The 22,966-nt window shown below is 37.0% G+C and overlaps 1 protein-coding gene across 1 annotated transcript in view; it reads left to right on the top strand.

The window, feature by feature from the left end:
- The window catches only part of LOC120626395 (centaurin-gamma-1A), a 107,841-nt gene that overhangs the window by 26,992 nt on the left and 57,883 nt on the right, over positions 1 to 22,966 (top strand). Inside the window, exons 2-3 of the mRNA XM_039893915.1 lie at positions 20,838 to 20,984; positions 22,187 to 22,272. Of these exons, the coding sequence (XP_039749849.1) occupies positions 20,838 to 20,984; positions 22,187 to 22,272 (233 nt within the window). The remainder of the gene's footprint in view (positions 1 to 20,837; positions 20,985 to 22,186; positions 22,273 to 22,966) is intronic.

Raw genomic sequence — 22,966 nt, 5'->3', positions numbered from 1 at the left:
TGTTTTGAGTTTTACTGGCTTTATTTCGCGAGGTTTACTTTCGCATATACTTTTAAAATCATATTTATTGTCAATAACTATGTATGATATGAGACTGCTATATGAATATTATTCTTATATGCAATATTTTAAGGTGGCAAATACTGTAATAACAAAAAATAAATTACTAATTGTTTCTTTATGTAATACTAATTATTGTTAACTTATAATAATAAAAGTTTACGTATTTCATTATAAAATTATTATTTTTATATTTAGTTTATTGAGTGGACTTATTATTTTATATATATATATATATATATATATATATATATATATATATATATAGCAGAGCAATATAATATCAATTAGTTCAATATTTCGTATTTTATATATATATATTATATACGAAATATTGAACTAATTGATATTATATTGCCCTGGCCTCTGATACACTAATTGTTTCACAACCGTTAACAACTTGTATGTATAACATTTGTGTACTAGTGAATACGTAGCTTTAAATTTCATTTACCTTTTGTTTTAAATAATATGTTTTATGACTTTATATTCATCTATCTTTATAGAGCAAGAGTTTTTTTTAAAGAATCTCAAAACGTATTATAAATATGTATTACAATAGTATAGAAGTAGAGTTGCGTAGTGCGACTTTGCAAATTACATTAGTGAATCGCAGACAATAAGTGCAATAGTTTGATAAAGGACAATTTTCTTATATTACTAGTAATATGTGAACTCGAAGTCTGTTTTACCCTGAGAACAATTATTAGGTGAAGTTTTATGCTAGATTGCTTAACATCCGATGAGATCGCAGTCAAGTGGTCGTCAAATAAACATTTTAGTTTCGTTTATGAACGATTTTATGTGCCAAAATTTCGTATGTTATATTATTTTTATCTCAATCATTTGAATAAGTTAAGAAGACTCCGGACCCCGTTCCGTAACGTTTATCAAAACGTTCACAGGCGTCGTCATCCGTCAAAATTAAAAACCAATAAAGGACATACAAACGATTTAAAAATTATAAACACAAAAGCTTACTTTCAATATGAGACGGATACAGGCTGCTCCGAAATCATTCTTTATCCAACAAAACAATAAATAATAAGAAAACATCAAAACATATCATTAGGAGAGCGTGCGAAATACACCCCGTTCCCTTAGAAGGAAAAAAAAATGTGGGCGTCACCTTGGTAACCGACGATAAATGACTTAATAATGATCCGTCAGACCGAAAAATTCACGTATCGGAAAACATGTAATTAAGAGCAAACTTGCAAAAGGGGGCGGGGTTTTTTAAAGAGAGAGATTTAGTGTTGTATTTACGCACTAATCTTTTATCGATATAACTCATTCCAAAAAGGGATTATTAAATATTTTTTTATAAATCATACATTTTGTTGACTTAGGTAATGAACAACGCGATAACTCTTTAATAAAGTAAGCTTTCTTTTTTGTAAAGTAGATGCGGGGTGGGTAGGACTTCGACTTCACTTTCGGGAGGCCGAATTCGAATCCCCGCCCACAGCTCTAACTTTTCTAGGCTATGTGCGATTCAAGCAATTAAAATATCACTTGTTTCAACGGTGAAGGGAAACATCATGAGGACACGTGCATGCCTGAGAGTTCTTAATAATGTTCTCAAAGGTGCGTTGAGTCCGCCAATCCGCACTGGTGTATGGTGGACTACGGCCTTAACCCCTTCTCATTGTGGGAGGAGGCCTATGACTTGCGGTGGGCCGGTAATAGGTTGCTATGACGATGATGATGATGAAGGAAGTAATTTGCTTATATTTTATGAAAAAAAATAAAGTCACCAAACAGCAATGTCATGTATGCATGGTAGCTTCTACTGCATAGTGCTCACCTTGCTTATGTGCATCGTCTACCCTCCACAACGTAACATAAAAACACAACGGATGCACGAAATGAGAGCAGTGCGTACCTTCAGCGCACTCTGACTTAACGCTTTCTTGTAAAAGATTTGAGTTGTGATTCCCTGCGCACATTTCACTCCAACTCCGGAGCTGTGGAGGCTTTTACTACCCAATAATAAAAAGAATAAAAACGACAAGAATCTTTACGATCGATCGAATTAAACATAATTTTTTATGATTCGTAACAACACGAGGGGTTCCTTTGTTAGGTCAACTAGGTGAAAATAGGTCACTAGGTGCTCAAACAAAGGACCGACAAGTTTCACTATGTTCACGAATATTTTATAATTATAAATCTGGGATTAAGATAAGATAAATTCGTAGGCTATCCTCTTATCTATCGAACAGGAAACAATGAAAGTTCGATAACCTCGCTGACTATTAATATTAATTATGTGAGCTACGATAGTATATTTACAATATTTGCTTATAGATTATATCGGAACACAGACAAATAATTAATTAAAAAAAAATACAAATCCCAAAAAGAATAGCACGTCTTCTGGTGGCCGCCAGATGTTGTTAAGGAAGTCTACCTATTGATATATATATATATATATATATTGAAAACGATAAAACTCTATGGCACTTTACACTTTTCGAATGGTCCCAACTTTAATACTTGTAGCCTACAAAGTTGTAAGATCGCTTATTAGAGAAAATTTACACGTGCCATCCGCCCGGTCCTTACACCGCAAAATATATGTTAATAGTTTTAGTTTTCCAATTTATTATTTTTAAGATGTCAGACAAACTTTAGAATTCCACCATGATTCTAGGCGACCTTATTGGCTTAGCTAAAGTTCCGAGTTCTATTTCTACTGGTTGTCCTCTATCTATAGCAGGTCTAGTCGAACACACGATATCAAGTGACAGAGCTAAACAAAACAATAGTAAGAGAAATACCGTGTTCTTCGGCAATGAAAGAAAGGTATAATTTGTTCAGCAGTGGATGCCCACCCGTTCAAATAATGATAATGGTAGAAATTAAAATTTTAACTATAAAAAAGTGTGTGCGTGTAATCTTTACGCGCGATTGAAGTAACACTTTTATTATTATTTATTGATGAAAGAGTAAAATGTTCCTGGGACTTCGTCATTTCATTTAATATTCACAATTTCATTTTATATTGTATTTAAAATTTATTAATATCACTTTCACATTTTATAAATATTTTCTTTTGTTAAATAGAATAATTGAGAGTAGAAAATTGAAGGTTAGATCATCACATGTCCATATAACCTTGCCATTGAATATTATAGACTGTCCCAATCGTCAGAATTAAATTTAACAAGTAAATTTAGAGATTTTCAAAAAACTGCAATATATTTTTTTTTTATTTAACTTAAATTTTTATTCACTTTGCTATTCACAATTGATCCGTTTGAAAATAATTATTGTAAATAAATAATCCTAATTGAACGTTATTTGCCAATAGCTGGCGTATAAGTCAAGAAGCGTGGAGTATATGACATATAGGTACCTACGACCAATCCAAATTATTATTTTTAAATAGCGGAAACTACACAGACATCTGACGTAATCGTTACTTCCATCAGAAAAAAATCTGTGTTGCTCTCTAGTCGCGCCTAAAGAAGTTTCCTTTAAAAAAAACCTAGCATTTTATCGATTACTTAGTATTTTCGCGTCCCTCACTAATCGAGATTAGGGCAACCAGTCGGCACACAAAGATTGCGTCTTTTCGCAAGGCAAAGGGATCGTCGCACAAAAGCCACTCCGAGATGGCAGATGTACAGACTACACTGCAGACTACAGGTAAATCAGGGCAGATGTAAGATACATCTTATATTATCTGACAGTGCATTGTTCGTTTTAATTAAATTATTGCTCTTGAGATGCTCTTGAAGTGGTTTGCGAGATTGCTTTTTTTGTGTTTATAGAGTCTATAAAGTCTCAGTTTATTTGTAGAATACAGCGATAAGATAGCCGCGGGTTTATGGGATTAAAATGTTTCTCAAACACGCGGCGTTTATATACATGAGTGGTTTTTTCGCAATTATTTTTTGTACTAATAGAATTTTACCGTAAAAAAGTAGCCAATGTTACTCTATGTCGTTTAAGCCAAGTCTATCCAAAAATCAAAGTGATTGGTTGCGAAGTTAGTTACACACATTTTCGCATTTAGAAAATTAAGTTTACGTCAGTTATAACTTTGACCTATAATTTAAAAAGTATATGGGTTTCTCCTTTTTTTTTAATCACACAACAAGTTAGCTCTTGACTGCAATCACACCTGGTGGTAAATGATGATGCATTCTAAGGTGGTAGCGGGCTTACCTGTTAGGGATTATGGTAGTAACCCTAATCGGTTTCTACGCGACATCGCACTGGAACACTAAATAACTGCCACCAGACCAGACCAGAGAAAAATCAAACATTATATATTCCAAAATTTCCCCTGCCAGGAATCGAACCCGAGACCTCGCAATTAAATTCACCTGCGTACCGTTGCGCCAGGGAAGTCGTCGAAAATCCTTTTTTTAAATAGTTATCCATCATATATTTATTTATTTATACACTTTATTTGTACACCACAAATTGTAAAAAAAAACAATGGACACAACAAAAATAAACTTAAAAAGTAGGATACAAAGGGCGGCCTTATCGCTTAGTAGAGATCTCTTCCAGGCAACCTTAGGATTAGGAAAACCAAGGGAAACCGATTGGTGGGGTGTATTATTATTATATACATACTTACGAACAATTACACACTAATACTTATCAAGATTAAACACATAAAATACTAATATAAGTTTTTTATTCCACTACAAGTTAATCCTGGACTGCAATCTCACCTGCACGGCTAAAATGGGCAGGAGACAATTATATCTCCGGGGAAAGAATAAAAAAAAATTATCTTCTTATCTTCTTCCACAGCTTTATCAACAAATGCACAAGTGGAAAAGTGGTGCGTGCCAGGTTTCGAACTCAGGCCCCCTGAATGGGAGGCCGAGATTCTAATCACTTGGCTATCACCGCTTCACCCGGCCTATATAAGTAGGAGAAAGTAATATTGTACTTAGCGCGGTATTCCCATGAAACAACAATATAAGCATACAAGTCAAACACTGACAATATATCACCATACATTCTAATAACGTTAGAACCGTATTGTCTGTTTGCCCACTCTCAGCCATAACTCAACACGGGCCCGCCCGCGTCGTGACTCGTCCGCCCATTTATGATTTAATTACCTTCATTATTTATTTGCTTCCATAAATAACTGGAATTAACATTAATAACGCTGTCACACACCTTTAATATGACCTTCACAAAATATGCTTTTTTTTTTAATTTCCTGTAACTGTATATTATGTTTCATCATTATACTCATTCATCTACCCTATTAAATAAGTGCAATTGCCATCTTTATTTGTGGCTAATTCATTTTTATTTTATATAAATGAATCCTAGCTAGATCGATTTATCGCCCCCGAAACACCCTGTATACTAAATTTCATGAAAATCGTTTGCGCCGACTCCGTGATTCCAATTATATTTATCGAAAAAACACGAATAAAACGACATTTTCTAAAAATGAATCCTAGGCCGATCGATTTATCGCCCCCAAAACCCCCTGCCTGTATACTAAATTTCATGAGAATCGTTTGGAGCCGATTCCGAGATTCCAAATATATATAAGAATTGCTCGTTTAAAGATATAAGATACGCACTGACCTAGTGTAATATACGAGATTATTTTTCCGACCCAAATATCGACCAATAGAATTGCACCATTCGACGTCACGTGGTACAACCTACATGGTATTATACTGATAATTTTTTGAAAATTTTCTCTGGTAGTTGCTATATATATTTTGCTATATTTATTCATTATGAAATTCTTATTTGTTAACTGTACATTTCGTCTCATGGTGCAATTCTATTGGCCGACATTTGGGACGGAAAAATAATCCCCCGAATACCACACGAGCTTCAAAATTATCTGGCATTTCCCTCAAGGTTCCCTGCAAACAAATAAAGTAAAACAAACAAAGAATCCTTCATTTGTTTGCAACGAACCTATCGGGAAATACCCGATAATTTTGAAGCTCTTGTGGTATTATAAGTGAAAATTCCACTTCTGGACATTGCTTTCTTACCTCAATGAAATGGGGACAGCTAATCGCAGTACGACCCTTAGGAAACGACGGTTTGCACTTGTTTTATTGGTAACCAACCTTGGTAAGTCCGAGAAAAAAACTAGTGTGGGTGTGACAAAAACAAAACTTATCCTATTATAAAGAAACATAATAGAAACAGACATACTAATGTTAAAGATAAAAATATATGTATATATAAGTACCTCATTTATTATCATATATCTAATCGATATAAATACAATAAATTATATAATATTTATAATAAGTATAAACTAAAAAACTTAATTAAATACTCTTATCACGAAAACATTTTACTACTTTTAAGCTAATGTTCGAGAATAATTTATATTTAACTTTCAACAAATAAACCAAAAAAAATCATCATCGGGATCGGGAAGTTGGCGTGATATCAATTTCAAAATTTGGCCCAAACTTATAAACACCAAAGCAAGTTTACAAGTTGTTTATCAACAAGGCAAGCTAAATAAAACATAGAAAAATCTATAACGTCGGCTTCATATATACGAATACAAAGTAACAGTGATTTTAAAACATCCTGTACATAAGTTAAAAATACATTTCAGTGAGTAGGTACTATGCCCGCGTCTACTCTATAGACTATTTCCAGATTTCACAGTTCAGAAACTATTTATCGTTGAGATTGCGATTCGCGAAGCAATTTCACGCGAAATATTTACCCGTACATTTTCCAGAACGTTCGGAAAGGGTTTAGATAAAAACTGGCGTATTGAATAATACGCCGTCGGCCGTGAAATTAAAAGCGTCCATTGCCGCGCTTTATTAAAGGACAATTAATATGCTAATGCAATCTTCTGTCCTCTGAAAGCTGTACTGCAACTTCTGCGATCCTTTTTTTTTATCCCCAATAGGTTTGCGCATTAATTAACTGACTTGACGGTTATTGAAGATTAACCTATTTCAGTTTAACAATTTTCAAAACTTATCCATTTTACTCCACCAATCCGCGCTGGGCCAGCGTAGTGGACTACGGCTTTAACCCCTTGTCGTTGTGTCCATACTTTGGTTGCAAGCGGACGAAGTCGCAGGACACAGCGAGTTACAGATAACAAAATAACTATAAGCTATATTAAAATAAAATGACAAATAATAAAAAACCTTCATTAAAAATATAACGACCTGTTTAAAATATTGGATAGAAGCAGGCTTTACTTTGCGGAAATCCATAATATATTATGAAAATTAAGCTTAATTTGCTATACTACATTGCTTAACAATTATCATTGTAAAGTCAACATCTCCTGAGGATGCTCCGGTTTCGGAGCGAAACGTGCGTAGAGGGTACATTGCCGAGGATCTGTTTGGTGTGGACTATACGGATTGAAGTATAAATTACACCATACTGATTCTGCTGCTGTTCGCGGAGTATAGCAAATTAAGCTTAATTTTCATAACTATTTGAAATGTTTTACAGGCTAAAGTTACTTTAACCTCATCTAATGTCAAAACTAATTTTCACGCCACTATGGAGGGAAAACCCGTGTTTAACTTTGTCGTAACTTAAGACGAACTTATTACAAGTAATTAAGTCACTGGGATTACAAAGTGGATGGCTCTAATTCAAAGTATGCAACATTACCGAGTAGCAAACACTTCTGCTTACATACCTTGTAACTTAATTACTTTAGCCATTTCTTAAAAGCACTAGCTAATCTTCTAGGTTTGCAGTTCTCTAATGTCTCTATTTATTTATTTTTATAGAAAACCTACATATAAATATAGGTACGTGATTTGCCTTCCGAACCGGTGGTAAAGTCAATACAGACTGACTGACTGAAGCGTCAGCTTCAAAAGTGCTTATAAAGAGGGCCTACTTGAATTAAATAAATTTTGATATCGAAAAAAGTGCCTCTTAGTTAGTGCATATAATTATTTTAATGGTGCTGTGGAAGCGGTTATAGCACAGTGGGAAGCGGTGATAGCCAAATTGGTAGGACTTCGAATTTACTATCGGGAGGCTGAGTTCGAATCCCAGCACGCACCTCTAAATTTTCTAAGTAATGTGCGTTTTAACCAATTAAATATCATCTCTTCAACGGTGAAGGAAAACATCGTGAGTTAACCTGCAAGCCTGAGAGTTCTCCATACTATTCTCAAAGATTTAAATACTTTATTGAATCGTTTATAAATTAAAATAATCTGATTTTAAAACACCCTTTATTATTGTAATTGATTTAGTGATACTCATTACAATATACTATTGAGTATTATTATTAGTTTAACATACTATTGAGTGATATTAATAATAGGTATAGTATACTATTGAGTTATATAAATAGTAGGTATACATACGATTGAGTACCCAGTTTACTATTTGTGTAATCTACATTTACAGGTTACTAGGATACAATAATCTTCTAAGCGTACCTAAATACATGTTTCTGACATAATTGTCACATAATTGAAACGTTCTAGTTGCGCCAAGTCGAGAACGAATCCCGCTAGTCACGTACACAGTAGGTATATACCTACCACAGATTACTTACGAATACATTATAAAGGGTGATTACGGGAGATCAGAATACAGTTGTGACCACCCCGGCTCGCGGTTGTCGTACGAGGTGACTAAAGGAATACAGCGGAGGACGGGCAGAACATGTGTACTACTTTAAGCAACTTACTTTGGGGTGATTATAGGCGACCCTCCTGTTGGTAGGGTTCTTCAGTTCGTAAGTATTAACCATTAGGTACTTATTCTAGCACGAGGGTCTCGTCGCTCCTTCATTGCTGAAGATCGTGTACGAGGGTAGATAACGCCATTATTCTAATAGCATATGATATGCAGTAGCGTGCATAGAGGGTATGCACAGGGTATGCAGATGATATAAAGTGCAGAAAATCTCCAGTACGAGTCATAAATACGATGCTTAGGTAGGCTTTTTATAACTCTTACAATGTCTATCCTTCAGGTTTTTATAACTCGTAGTGGAGATATTTTCATTTTACATTATATTCCCGCTTAGTGCATACCTTGTGCATACCCTGCATGCACGCCACTGGTGATATCCAATCAAAAATCAATCGAATGTGCAACTTTATGGTAGTCAGTGCATGCCACTGAACTCCAGACCTCCAGAAGTTAAATAAAGATTTTGCTTTAATACTGGGTACTTTTAAAATAATTTGTACTGTCGTATTAAACTTAAAGGTAGCCAGGCATGTTCAGGTATATGCAGGCATTAAAGTACTGCCTGCCTCGTTGGGCTAGTGGTGAGCACAGTGGCGTGCACAGGGTCTTCGACCAGGGTCAGCATAAAGCACGTACATGGAAAAATTCAATGGAGAAATTTCCCTCCAATAACAGTGATATAAAATAATTTGGGTAGGCAGTACTTTTGTGCATGTATGAAGTGCACGCCACTGGGTGAGCATGTTCGACAGCATATCTCGAGGTCCTTGGTTCGATTTTCGGGACGGGCCAAATAGTATTGGGTTTTTATCAAGATATTTGTAGCGCCATCTAGTTCTGTAATGTGGAGTAAGTCATCTTAGTAACGGCACGGGGTTTGGAAATTGGCGGTGATACATCCCCGTGCTTCGAAGAGCACGTTAAGCATTCGGTCCTGCGGCTGATCTCATTCCATGCGTGTCGGAGCTGCCGTTCCATCGAACTTACAGAGTGAGGGAATAGGAGAGTGCAGTTATGTTTGCGCACTAAAATATCTCCCGCGTAAGTGCAAAATCTCTACATTTTCTCTCTATTATGGCCGGCGTGACCGATATCGGTCAGCTAAACTGTGTTAAAGTGTGCCTACCCTGAAGTTTGTTAAAGTCGTAATGGTGAATAATTTTCCATTATTGATATCAGCTTTGAATGTCGATTCTGGTTGAACACTCTTTGCACTGCGCATAAGTAATTAATATAAACCAACAGTAATAATTCCTCAGTAGGTAATTAGTGATGTTATGCGTAGATAATATTATGTTCATGATAAAGATAACAAAGTTTGCTTATAAAAATATCTCATGACAGTAAATATTATGGTATAATAAAAATTAATACCTAAAATATTCATCTTCGCAGCATGGTGTGTCTCTCTTCTATCCCCGAAGTTCTATGTGTTCCTAACCTTCTGGCTTATGCGAAGCGGTGGAACACTAAAAGAAGATGATGATGACTAAGCGGTGATAGCCCAGTGGGTAGAACTTCGACTTCACTTCCGGGGGACCGAGTTCGAATCCCAGCACGCACCTCTAACTTTTAGTGCGTGCGTTTTAACCAATTGAATATAACTTGCTTCAATGGTAAAGGAAAACATCGTGAGTTAACCTGCATACCTGAGAGTTCTCCATTATGTTCTCAAAGGTAGAGTCCACCAATGCGCACTGGGCCAGCGTGGTGGACTACGGCCTTAACCCCTCCTCATTGTGGGAGGAGACCCGTGCCCTGTAGTGGGTCTGTAATAGGTTAATATGGTGATATGGTGGATGATGACTCAGTCACTCTCCATTTCTGAAGTGCTAATAAAAAAGGTTACTTCTTGATAAATTGCTTAAACTGAGCTTCAGACTTCAGTCTTCAAAGCTTTAAGCTTTTCCATATTAAGCATTTTTTTTTGGTAATTAGCACGGCAGTTTTGTTTCACACACACAGCCTAATTGTATAAGTAAGGCAATAAAAGCGAATGAAAGTAACAAAAATATTTTCCACCTCCTTACCCTTTATGCCCGGAAGGACGTCGGCTGGCGTGAAACGGTCCCATTATCCTCCTTCCGACCCGCACCCTAATCCGGTGTTATGAGGCTTCGGAGGTCGAACGACGCTTTTATATTCAGACAAGCGGCAACCCGCAGCGTCGTCCGCGTAAAATTTCTGATTAAATGTGAGATACAGATACCACCACTAAACGTTTGAAGTAAATATTCAATTATCTATCTAATCCAAAAACTTCAGATCGAAGAGTACCTACGCATTATATACAGCTATCTTTGTCAACAAAGAACAAACCTTTTCTGCTATCTCTTGAGAAATCTGAAAAAAACATGTTTTTTTTGTTAGTTCGTTTTAATTTGTTTTGAGTATTTTAGTTTCCTTGGAAAAGGATAAAAGTTTTTGACGATTTAACAACGTAACTTCTTTCTTCTTTAACTTTGTTCTTCTTCTTCTTTTCAATATGAACCGATTATAATCATTTTAAAATCCTAATAGTGGTTCCTGCACATTATTCAACGGGCCGCTTACGCTTACAAAAGCGAGTTCTTGGGTGCCAGGTTTGCATAACGATATCGCTTAATACCCCATCTTACAAATCCCTTTTTCTTACCTTCACATTTGCGAGGACCCTTGACATTGTTCAGGCTCAGTAATGGCTTTGTCAGATCCTTTTCGATATGTTTATATTTCTTTTCTATTTGTAACAGAAGGACAGTCTTAACCCTATCAGTATTCGGTTTAATTTCTATTGATAAAAGCTGAGTTTAAGCTGACTCAAACTAAGGAATAGTTTGACCGCTTCGTCTAACTGTGTCTTCGTAATTTGCAATTCGTTTATGAATTCGTACTTCGAATATCGTTCGCATATCGATTCCCTTCTGGAAAGATTTTTAAAATATTTTTCTACGGTTATATGACAAGAGGACGCTAAAATTTTAGATATATGATTATATAGGTACAATGAAGTTCAAGCTTCATTTGTCGTGTATCAACGTGCAAAATTAAATTTTTGATACATTTTTTAACTTCTTTATATGCCGCACAACAATTATCTTCATAAAGCGTGCTCATTTTACAAATTCACTACGACATCCCGAGCTTCCTTCAGAGATGTTGAATTCACAAAGGACAATTAATTAGATGTGTGTTCGATTTGTAATTAATTGTGCGTTAGAATTATCTTCCGTAGTGATTATTGGCTGGAAATTATTATTGTACATAAACATAAAGGTACTGTGATTTCAATGGTTAGTACTAAAAGAAAACAACGTCCCGACACGTCTAGTTTAGAAAAGTTACCTCGTCGGTGAATTATTATTTATACAATAATAACATCGCATTAACCGGATAAAAACGTTTATTTTAAAGCAGATAGACAAAGACCTTTTCTTTGGATTTCTAATTTATTATAAGTCACAGAAGTGTTTTCAATTTACATAATTCAAGTTCCTATTCCATAAAAAATATTTGACCTCTACAAAACGCAACACTTCGCTTTGAAGTTTGAGATTCATAAAGGTCACTACAAAGTAACAATATAACAAAATTAAACAATGAGAACCAAACTGTATTCACGTTGACAAAGAGAGCATTATTGTGTGCAATATTTATGTCTATTGTCCGGTCTTAAAGTGGACTATTTCCTTCAAAATGGGAGGCAGATGTATTCTGCTCTATTTTCGGTAACCATTGACGTCGCGCGGCTGTGATCAAACATAAAGGTTGTGTCAGATTTATGTCTACGAATGGCGTTATTTGTCTCTTAAGAAATCGTTTCGTCTTCATTCAATAATTATTTGGCTGTCACACTAAATTTCAAATTTTGTGCGCCCACGCACAAAAAATAGACAAAACTCCAAGACTCGAGATCGTCTGTACGACTACTTGTCTTCACGACTGGATCTTTTTTTATGTATGACAAGTGATGATGCAGCCTAAACAGATTGACCTTTTTGCAGCAAGGTCAAGCTTACCATATTAATGCTTTAAAATCAATTAGTGTAGCAAGGATGTTCTTTTGAATATCTCTCTGAGAAATAGTAGGTACATTATCAAGATCAATAACTTTATAGAAACTTGAGTAGTGAAATGTATTATCACTTTCGAATGCAGTTAAACTAGTAAGTAAACCAGTAATTGATTATATTATAAGGTTAGGTACATAACAGGATCTCAGAGGCGCCTAGTGGTCACACCGGATAGTGTTACACTGTGCTGTGCACTCCGCTAAAAGGGAACGCTTTTAGTATACGATTACAATCTTTGCGAATAATGTTTGCCGTTTGTCTGAAGGGGATATCCTTTTGTATGAAAATAAATGTGTAAGTGATATTAAATTAGTATTAAATATCGCTTATGTATTTATTTTGCGCACGTACACACACACACTCAGAGCCCAGATATGAATTTTTAAGTGGTTCATAAACATTAAACAAGCTACCTATGTAATATGAATATGCAATTTCTAAAAGGGCCCATCTCGCATATTTTGCCAAATACACGTCGGAATATTTATGTACATATAAACTTTTAGCATTAAATATTTCTGTAATTTTCATTTGCTACGAGACCCCTAAACGTAACTCAGGTATAAACATTTTTCATTAAGAAAATAGATTTCTTAGTGAAAATGAAACAGTGCAAGAAAACAAAACATATTACTTAACCGGTCTCCTTAAGAGTACATTCCGAAACTAACGATTTTCAGTAGGTATTCTGAAATCCGAATATATTATTTTAATCTTGCTTTACTGACTTGATAGCCTAGAAATTTTATGCATGCGTGTGACTTACTACTAGTATTGTTAATTTTTATTCTGTGGCACAGAATAGTTGTAACTGAATTATGTCGGTTGTAATTTTCATAATTCGCCAATCGTAGAGAACAATGAGCATAAAATCGATTACGCGCTCTGAGATTGCGGCATTGAAATCACGAATAGAATTAGGTTAGGTCTCGGCAAGGTCGACTTTTCTCGCTACAAGGTTGGCGTAATAATATTTCTCGTTCTTTTTGACCGCGTTCCAATGAAAGGAGATTTTCTATACTGAGGTTACTATACATTTGATGTATTAAGAAATACATGACAAGGTAGATCGGAAGCCGCCAGCTTCGCTCTCATCTCCCACATGATAGAAAAATGATTGTAAATGTTCAAGTTGAAAAGAGCAACTACTGAGTTTCTTCTCGGTAGAATCTGCTTTCCGAACCGGCGTTAGAGCCACTACAAACAGACATACTTGACGTTTCAAAGTTGCTTTTAAAGTAGGCCTACTTGAAATAAATGAGTTTTAAATTTTGTTTTTTTTAGAATGTTTACGTGAATGGTTTTTTCTCCATCTCCCGTCTCTTGTCTCCAAATATTGATATCTATACTCAACTATAAATTCTGATCAGTTTTTATGCTTGCTTCTGAAAGATACTCGTTTATGCGCAAAAATCACGTGCTTGCAGTAACGTATGCTAAAACAAACAAGAACAAATAGCAAACTACTCAAACACATGAAATAGATACCGGAGTATCGCGCACATTATAAAAAAGGAGCCACGGCAACAAATTGCGACTTCGCAAAAACATCATGCCATTTTAGTTAGTATCAGTGTTGCCATTCCGAGAAAAAACACAAGACATACCGATGTCGATATAATCAATAACACGTATACATAGGTAAGTACCTGTTTTTCCGATTCCAAATTTCATTATATCAAGCTTGTGATGATTCTACTCATAATTACTACTGCATCGAAGAAATACATTCGCCGAATCACCCTGTATAAATAAGATTAGGGACGTCCATATTTATAAAACGATGCGCATTCCGACATGGCGCCTAATTATATGAGTATAGTGCAGAGACGTGTTTCGCTTCACTCGAAATGCTGCGCGAATGCACTAATGAGTAATTTTGCGCCTCACTAATATTGGGGCTACTTAACAGGCGGGAAAGTTCATGCCTATCCGCTCATAGCAGTAAATTAAATAAATAATTTATATATCACCCCGGCAAAGCAATTATTGGCGAAGCTATGTGAAAGTTTATACCTTGATTTCTGGCTTAGAGTTAGTTGAAAGGACGGAGAGTGACATAACCTTATGAAAAGCAGGAGAATTTGTATGGTGTAATTCTCAGTCCTTATACTCCACACCAAATAGATCTTTGGCAATGTACGCTACCTACGCACGTTTCGCTTCAAAACTGGAGCATCATTCGGAAATGTCGACTTTACAATGAATAATTGTTAAGTCAACATCTCCTAAGTTTACATTTAGTTTCCTAGTAAGTTAACTTACTTAATTAAACCATACAGATTCTCCTACTTTTAACGGAGTACTCCAGTACAGTACATAGGCTACTTTTTATTGCAGGAAAACGAATAGTTTCCAAGGGATTTGTAAAAAACCGTAATAAACACGGACGAAGATCGTGGGATTCAGCTAATAATATTACAAATGCAATTACAATGCCTTTTTGTTATCTTTGTTCGGCTGAACCGTCAAACCAATCTTTATGGAAATTTATAGTGGAGTAAAAAAATCTCTAGACCTTATGCTCCCTCTTATTTCGTGGCTTCGATCTGAGTTATAGATTTTCCACAGTAAATTAATCTTAACTTAACATAGTTAGTACGTACTCAAGGCTTATTAACGTTTGCTTAAAATAATTCTATGAAACTTATGACGATTGATGAGATGATTTAAGAAAGAGATGAAATCTAATGTTTTTCAGCGTAGCCAATTTAAAAATTTTATTTCTATGCTCGCATACATACACGCAACCTGAAAACATTATGTTACATTTTGGGCAGTCAAGTCAAAGTCAAATATTTCTTACAATAATCTTAGCCGATTGTTTTTTTTTAGTTCTCACCATCTCAAATTGTCATTTTAAACTATTTAAGAAGCAATGTGGGTTTTAAAACAATTGCATTTGTTACTTGGCTTGACCGCTTAAATAATCTATCAATTTTTGCATAAAAATAGTTTAAATCCTGCAACTGCCATAGGTACATCTCGGCAAAATAAAGGATTTCTGTGGGCAAATCTTATATAAATGTATGCGTGTGTGTGTGTGGGTTTGGTGGAAGGCTTTGGCCTTGGCTAGTAACCACCCTTTTTTTTTGGCGTGGTGGAAAAGCTTCATTGCTACCTCCGACTCTTGGGCAGGACGGACTATTTCACCCTATCGACAAGGACATGCCGCTAAGCGATTTAGTGTTCCGGTGCGATGTCGCGTGGAAACCGATTAGGGGTATAAGTACCGTACCTACTCCCTAACAGCCGGTACCATCTTAAGGTGGGATTTACGGCCCGTGTTATGACAGGCCAGATCGCACCAGGCCAGACCGACAGGCCATGGGAACCGTCGCGCCCTATGAAGCCTGTAGTCGCCCGTCCGATCCGTCGGGAGTCGGTAAGTTCAAAGGCGCGGCGCGGAGCGGCGCGGCGCGCCGGTTCCTGCCGTGGCCCGTGCGGGCGCATCTGCGTCGGTTCTAACTCATTCATTTTACCTGCGGCGGCGCGTGCGCGTACACGCACATGATGGACTGGACGAACGATTTAATATTCGAGTTTTTAACTCTCTACGAAAACGAACCAGCGCTTTGGAATAGCTCGTCTCCACAGCATAAAAACAAGAACGATGTCCATGATGCGTGGTTACGGATAGAAACTAATTTAATAGAAGGAACTATAGGTATCACGGAGTTAAAAAAGAAAAAAGACTGGCAGTAACGACAGGCCGGTACAGGCTGACACACACCTTGGGAACGGCACGGCGTGAAACGTAATCAGCCGCACAGGCATCCACATGCGTTGCACGGTCCGGCCTGGCCTGTGATAAAACGGGCCGTGGGACCCCACCTTTAGACTGCATCATCGCTTACCACCAGGTGAGATTGCAGTCAAGGGCTAACTTGTTGTAGAAACCAGATACTAAGAAACTGCTATAGGTACCGTGACTATTACTACCATCAAATGACGCGAAGAACATCGTAATTATAATAATCTAGATAGAACTCGTTCGCGTAATGACTTCTATCCGTTCATTGAGCGCGATACGAAAGCATTTGCGTTAATTTCATTTTAATAGCGCTGATAAAAGTGGTAATATTCCATTTGACGGCCGGTTGGCGCAGTGGGCAGCGACCCTGCTTCCTGAGTCCAAGGCCGTGGGTTCGATTCCCACTACTGGAGAATGTTTGTGTGATGACTATGAATGTTTTTCAGTGTCTGGGTGTTTATCTGCATTTTAGAAATATTTCTGTATATTATTCATAAAAAAAATATCAACAGTCATCTTAGTGACGATGACGATGATGACGAGACGATGTGTGTATTGTCGTAAAAAGTATATTTATTTATTTAAACTGAACGGTATTGTCTAGTAAGACGACTACACTCTGTTCAGCAGTTGACAGTAATTATTTACCTCTAATGTTCTAAGACTGTACCGTAAAGTGGGGAAAATTAGAAAGGTTTGTGAGCTACCGACATTACGCGGCTGTGAAGTAAGACGTGCGCGGGGAATTGTCACTGTTTTTTTGACATTAATCACTGCATTCAATAAAGGCTGAATGAGGGTGCTGTATATTAAATAAATATAAATATACTAAGACTACATACATGTATGTTCTTAATTCATTCGGATATATCTAGTCGAAGCCGTGATAGCCCACTGGGTAGGAGCTCGACTTACTTTCGGGGGCCCGGGTTCAATGCCCGGCATGCAACTCTAACTTCTCAAAGCTATGTGCGTTTTGAGCAATTAAACGTAGGTACGTGTTATGGGCTACTGATAAGTTATATAGTGGGAGGCTTCGGCCGTGGCAAGTTACCACCCTACGCGTTGAAACCGATTTGTAGTTTAATATAACTGCTTTACCCCTAACAGGTTAGCCCGTTACCAGGCAAGGAAGTAGGCTGGTGAAGTTTCTACTTTCTACTGTGCAGTAAAAAGCGGTAACGCGTGTCGAGCATTACGCAATTTAGAGTTAGAATCTCCGTGCGATTTGTCTCACTTCATAAGAGACACGATGCCACGAAACTAGCGGGAGGTTATGATCTAGTAATCTATCCATCTAACTACCTATCCACTGTTTTATACATACGAAAGTTTGTCTGTTTGTAACCTATATTTGTCTCAATCCAGCACCAAGCACATATTTAACGTGCATCCTGGATATGGGCATAGGACACTTTTTATCCCGCGAAATAACGGTCATCGCAGGATTTAAAAAAACGTTTAATTTGCGGGCAACAGTGATACCTACTAATTAAGCAGAAGAGCCTGTTTTCTGTACATTTCAACACGCCAATCAATCTCAGAAAGTATCAGTCGACTTTGAACAATGCTTATTGAATTTGATAGTACATCTTTCTACGAAGGCTTTAAAATTCAATGAAATCAAGCTACGATTAAAGCATATGGACAGGTGGGCGATTTAACGCGGTGGGTCATAGAAGAGCGAACACAGTAAATTAACAGTTTATCGAGACAGAAACAAATCGCGTGCGTGTGCTAAAATCTCGAACGCGTTCTGTACAAATATGGGTATGGAAGCTCTCGCTCTCGCTGAAGCCAAGCAAGCCGACTCCCCATACATCTTTTTGTCCCCTTTAAACGTTACCAGCACGTAGAGCGCCCTAGGGAGGTGATTCTTAAAATCCTCGTGTTCCATGACCACGTCATGAGTGTGTGAATGATCGCGTTAGAGCGCTTGGCTTCAGCGAGACGAATCAGCGAACGCGTTCGCCGGACAATAGCGAAACTTAACTAGCGATTGTTGTGAATTCCACACAGCTCGAGTTAATCGAAAAAACCTTGCGACAAGTCACAAGACCTTTGAGCGTTGCTTAATACAGTTTTTTGTGCAACGTGACGCCGAGAGTCAATGGATTCAGTTCCGTTTGAAAACTAATTGATTCCGAAACCTTTCGCCTATGACGACTTTTTTTTTACTATTTGCAGAGATAATTTTCAGCGTGTAACAGAATTATGAAATAATATTGAAGGATGCTTTAGTATATTTCATAAGGAATCACCCTGTAAAAATATTAAATCTAAAGAAGCATATCTATTTTTCATACAAACGAATTCAAAACATTTCAAGTGCTTACTTATAAAGAGACAGAAATCTCATAATTTTATATTTGCATGTGATGTTAGGGCTTTATCTGAGTTCTTTCAGTAAAAACTAGGGCAATGGTTTACTCAAAAACTATTCGCGTTTCGGTTTCACAGATAAGACTCAGAGACAGTACATGATGTACCTCTAAAGCCTGTGAAGTATTATTTAGATTTTCATTTACACGTTCTATGTTTGTTCTTTCTTAACGCACTTAGCACCCAATGAACTTGATTTTTAGCATAGAGTTAGTTGGAAGTACGGAGAGTAACATTACATATAAATAAATAAATATACCACGACAATACACACAACGCCATCTAGCCCCAAAGTAAGCGTAGCTTGTGTTATGGGTACTAAGGCATCTGATTAATATTTGTTTATAAATAAAATACACATAGATAATTACAATATACAGATAAACACCCAGACACTGATAAACATTCATGTTCATCACACAAACATTCTCCAGTTGTGGGAATCGAACCCACGGGCTTAGACTTAGAATGCAGGGTCGCTGCCCACTGCGCCAACCGGCTGTCAAAACACACAGATCATACGGGATTTTTTAAAAGTTTACTAGACGCGGCCAAAAACGTGAGCAACAGCTAATAGACCACACCTTTGTTTGTCAAAAAATAAGCTCCTTGTAATAAGATACCTATTTTATTTTTGTTATCGGGGGGAAATCTTCGAAGATACCCGACATCAGGGAAGATCGGGTTATGTGGGATTTTTACCCACTAAAACCCCCTCGGTGGCCATCCTCGGCACATAATTGGGAGGCTCCGGGATCTCCTAAGAACGCACCGGCGCCTCCCTCGTACAGCGCATGTAAAGCTCGTCCCGGGAGAAAATATTCCCCCGACCTCATTTGCCTCGCTATGGGCTACGGCAAGCTGCTGTCCTACCCGGGTCGTGTAAATTGATGTTAAACGGCAAGAGCCCCATCCTGTCCGACGAGACCCGATGTCCCCTCATCTGGGACTATTGATCAGACGGAATTGGGCGATGATGTAATAAGATACCTACTGTTTTTTTTAAGTTTTTCCAATAGTTTCCCGACCGCTTCCAAAATAATCCATTGCCATTTTTGTTATTAAATATTACTTTCTCATTATTATCTGTACTTAAGTGCCTCACTTGTAACTGTTGGAATCCATTTATATACAATATATTGTATATTATGCGTACTGCGCACCATGTACAAGCATCATTTTGCATTGCTAAGTATGAGTTTTACCCATATTGTCTTATTATTACTATTCAACAACTAACGAGTTACCACTTTCTTTTGCTCGCTCGTTTCAGTTTTTGTGAGTGACTTAAAGTGCTTCGCTACAATAATAACCCGTCCCATCAAAATGGCAACATAACAACCGGGTACTTCAGACCCCGTCTCACGTGTACAATCATACACTCATTTCACACATTTACGACGTCGTAAAACTCCCATCGCCAACACTAATGGGCGGGTTATTTTCGTGTATGAATTTATAATTCGTGGCCCCACGGCGTTAGGGGTCTTTTGGACCCCGTGATTTATTTGTTGTACCGAACTTGTAGGTAATAAAAATTAATTTACTGCGGGAATTTGGATCAATGTTGGTGTGCCACCAAAATTAATACGTGTTAGTTTTATTAGGTAGTCAATAGCACAATTATGCACTTAGCAGGTTACTGAATTAGTTAACCCTTCTTCAATGTTCTTGGTATATTTATTTATATTATTTGAATACTAATGCGTAAAATGAGAATATGATACAGTAAAAGATGTAGGAACTCGTAATTACTGAGTACATAGCAGGATATTGTCAACTGATTCAGTAGCTTTTCAGTAGCTAATAAATGAATGATTAAATAAAACGTTAGATGACATAACAAGATCACCATCACGAAACCAGCCGTGCCTATTAATTTTTAATTAAAACTAAACGATATTGTCTCATCTTTTCAGATTCGTTCGTCAACAGCCAAGAATGGACGGCATCACGCGGGGTTACGGAGTTGCGAGTGGGTGTTCTGGGCTCCCCGGACAGTGGCAAGTCAGCTTTGGTGCACAGATATCTAACAGGGGCGTACATGCAGGAAGAAAGTCCAGAAGGTTCGTAAAAAATTATTCAGTGTCTGAAAATCCTTGGCTTTTAAATAGCGCCATCTAGGATTGAGTAGAAAAGACATTCGAAAGCTCTAAACGCCATCTAGTTTAGTTATTATGTAAGTATGTAACGTAATGTACTGTATTAATTGTAGATGGCGCTATAAGTTTTCGTGAAACATCGTAGATGGTGTTAGTTGTAAGTTTTCAGGAAAACTTTTCAGGTTAATGAACTTTCAACTAACTAGTTATCTTTTGATAATATCAATACTTTATAATAATAATAATATTAAAATTGATACTCTGTTGAATATTAATAAGCAATGGTTGAACAATGGTCTACTAGTATCATAGTTTTTAAATTATTTTGATGTCTTGTATAGAAGCGGGTGTTACTTTGCGGAAATCCATGATATATTTTGAAAATTAAGCTTAATTTGCTATACTTCGCGAAAAGCAGGCAACTTAACAATTATTCATTATAAAGTCATCTCCTGAGGATGCCCAGGATTCGGAGCGAAACTTGCGTAGAGGGTACATTGCCGAAGATCTGTTTGGTGTGGAGTATAAGGATTGAAGAAATTATAAATTAAGATACTCCTGCTTTTCCCGGAGTGTAACAAATTAAGCTTAATTTTCAAAAAGTATTTATGTCATTATATTTTTAACTTTTTGGGTCTCTCATTTTATTTGCATTTACATAACGGGTAAAGTATGACAACCTACCGATTGAAACCTAGCCTGGCGGTTAATCGTTTTAGTTGCGGGAGCGAATCCTGGACGGGTACTAATTAGATTTTCATGAAACGTCGATACGCTTATAGAAAACTAATGTTACTGCGAGTAGCTGTTCTCCGCGGTTTCACCCGCTTTTACTTTTGGGTTGTAACTTTTACGTATGGGTATATTAAGGAATACCGCGCGGGTACCTTACTCATAGACGTAAACTCACCTTCAGTGGCAGGGTACTTACCAGGGTTTGCATACAGCAGAGAGTTGCATAAAACGACAGAAATCCTCCTCTTATACTAGTTATACATACATTTTGGGGTAGGCAGTGCTTTTGTGCATGTATGAAGTGCACGCCACTGCTCACCTTCCGTACATATTTTAATTTTTTATTATAAATGCGGCTTAATTCATAATTTGAAAGTATAATACCATGGCCGGTAATATTAGATGGAAGAAAAATATTATTTCGGTTTCAGGCGGCAGATTCAAGAAGGAGGTGATAATCGACGGCCACAGTTACCTGCTCCTCATACGGGACGAGGGGGGCCCGCCCGAGTTGCAGGTCAGTGAACTAATTGATTGCCTCAAAATATGATAAAATTAACCTCTCTTTACAAACAAGCGAGCTTACGAAAAACTAAGCTTTAGCTAGAATTAGTAAGTATAACTACTGTACACTGCCTCAAAGTATTTTTATACTAGCTATTGCCCGCGACTTCGTCTGCTTTTGATTTTGTTTTTTGATGTGGCATTAAATTTTGTTGTAGATCTAAAAAAAATTAAAGTATTCAGTATCGCTAAGCCTTAAATGAGGGGTTTGCTGCTGTCCGCCGAGGAGTTCTGTCCTCTATCTCCAACCACAGTTTGGGCAAAGTTAAACACATATTATAACCTCAATGGTACATTTATTTACAAAATAATTATTTAAATCGGTTATAATTTGTCGGAGTTATGGTGTAAAATCGTGAAACACTCATATCCTCTCCCAAAGGAACGTCGGGATAAAAAATATCCTATATTACTTCTAACACCTCCAAGAATATGTGTACAAAGTTTCATGAGGATCGGTTACGTAGTTTTTGCGTGAAAGCGTAAAAAACAAATTTACATCGACATTAGTAGGGATATGGAGAAAACTAGGTGTTGCCCGCGAATTCGTCGCTGTTATTTTGGTTTTTTTACATGGCCTGCGGGAACCGTTGTTTTTCCCGGGATAGTTAGCCAGGTGTTAATCCAACGTCGAAGTAGGTACCTAT

Source organism: Pararge aegeria, chromosome 9 (genome assembly GCF_905163445.1).
Source record: "Pararge aegeria chromosome 9, ilParAegt1.1, whole genome shotgun sequence".
Lineage (NCBI taxonomy): Eukaryota > Metazoa > Arthropoda > Insecta > Lepidoptera > Nymphalidae > Pararge > Pararge aegeria.
The sequence above is the reverse complement of the archived record's forward strand: the minus strand, read 5'-3'. Positions and strand labels throughout refer to the sequence as shown.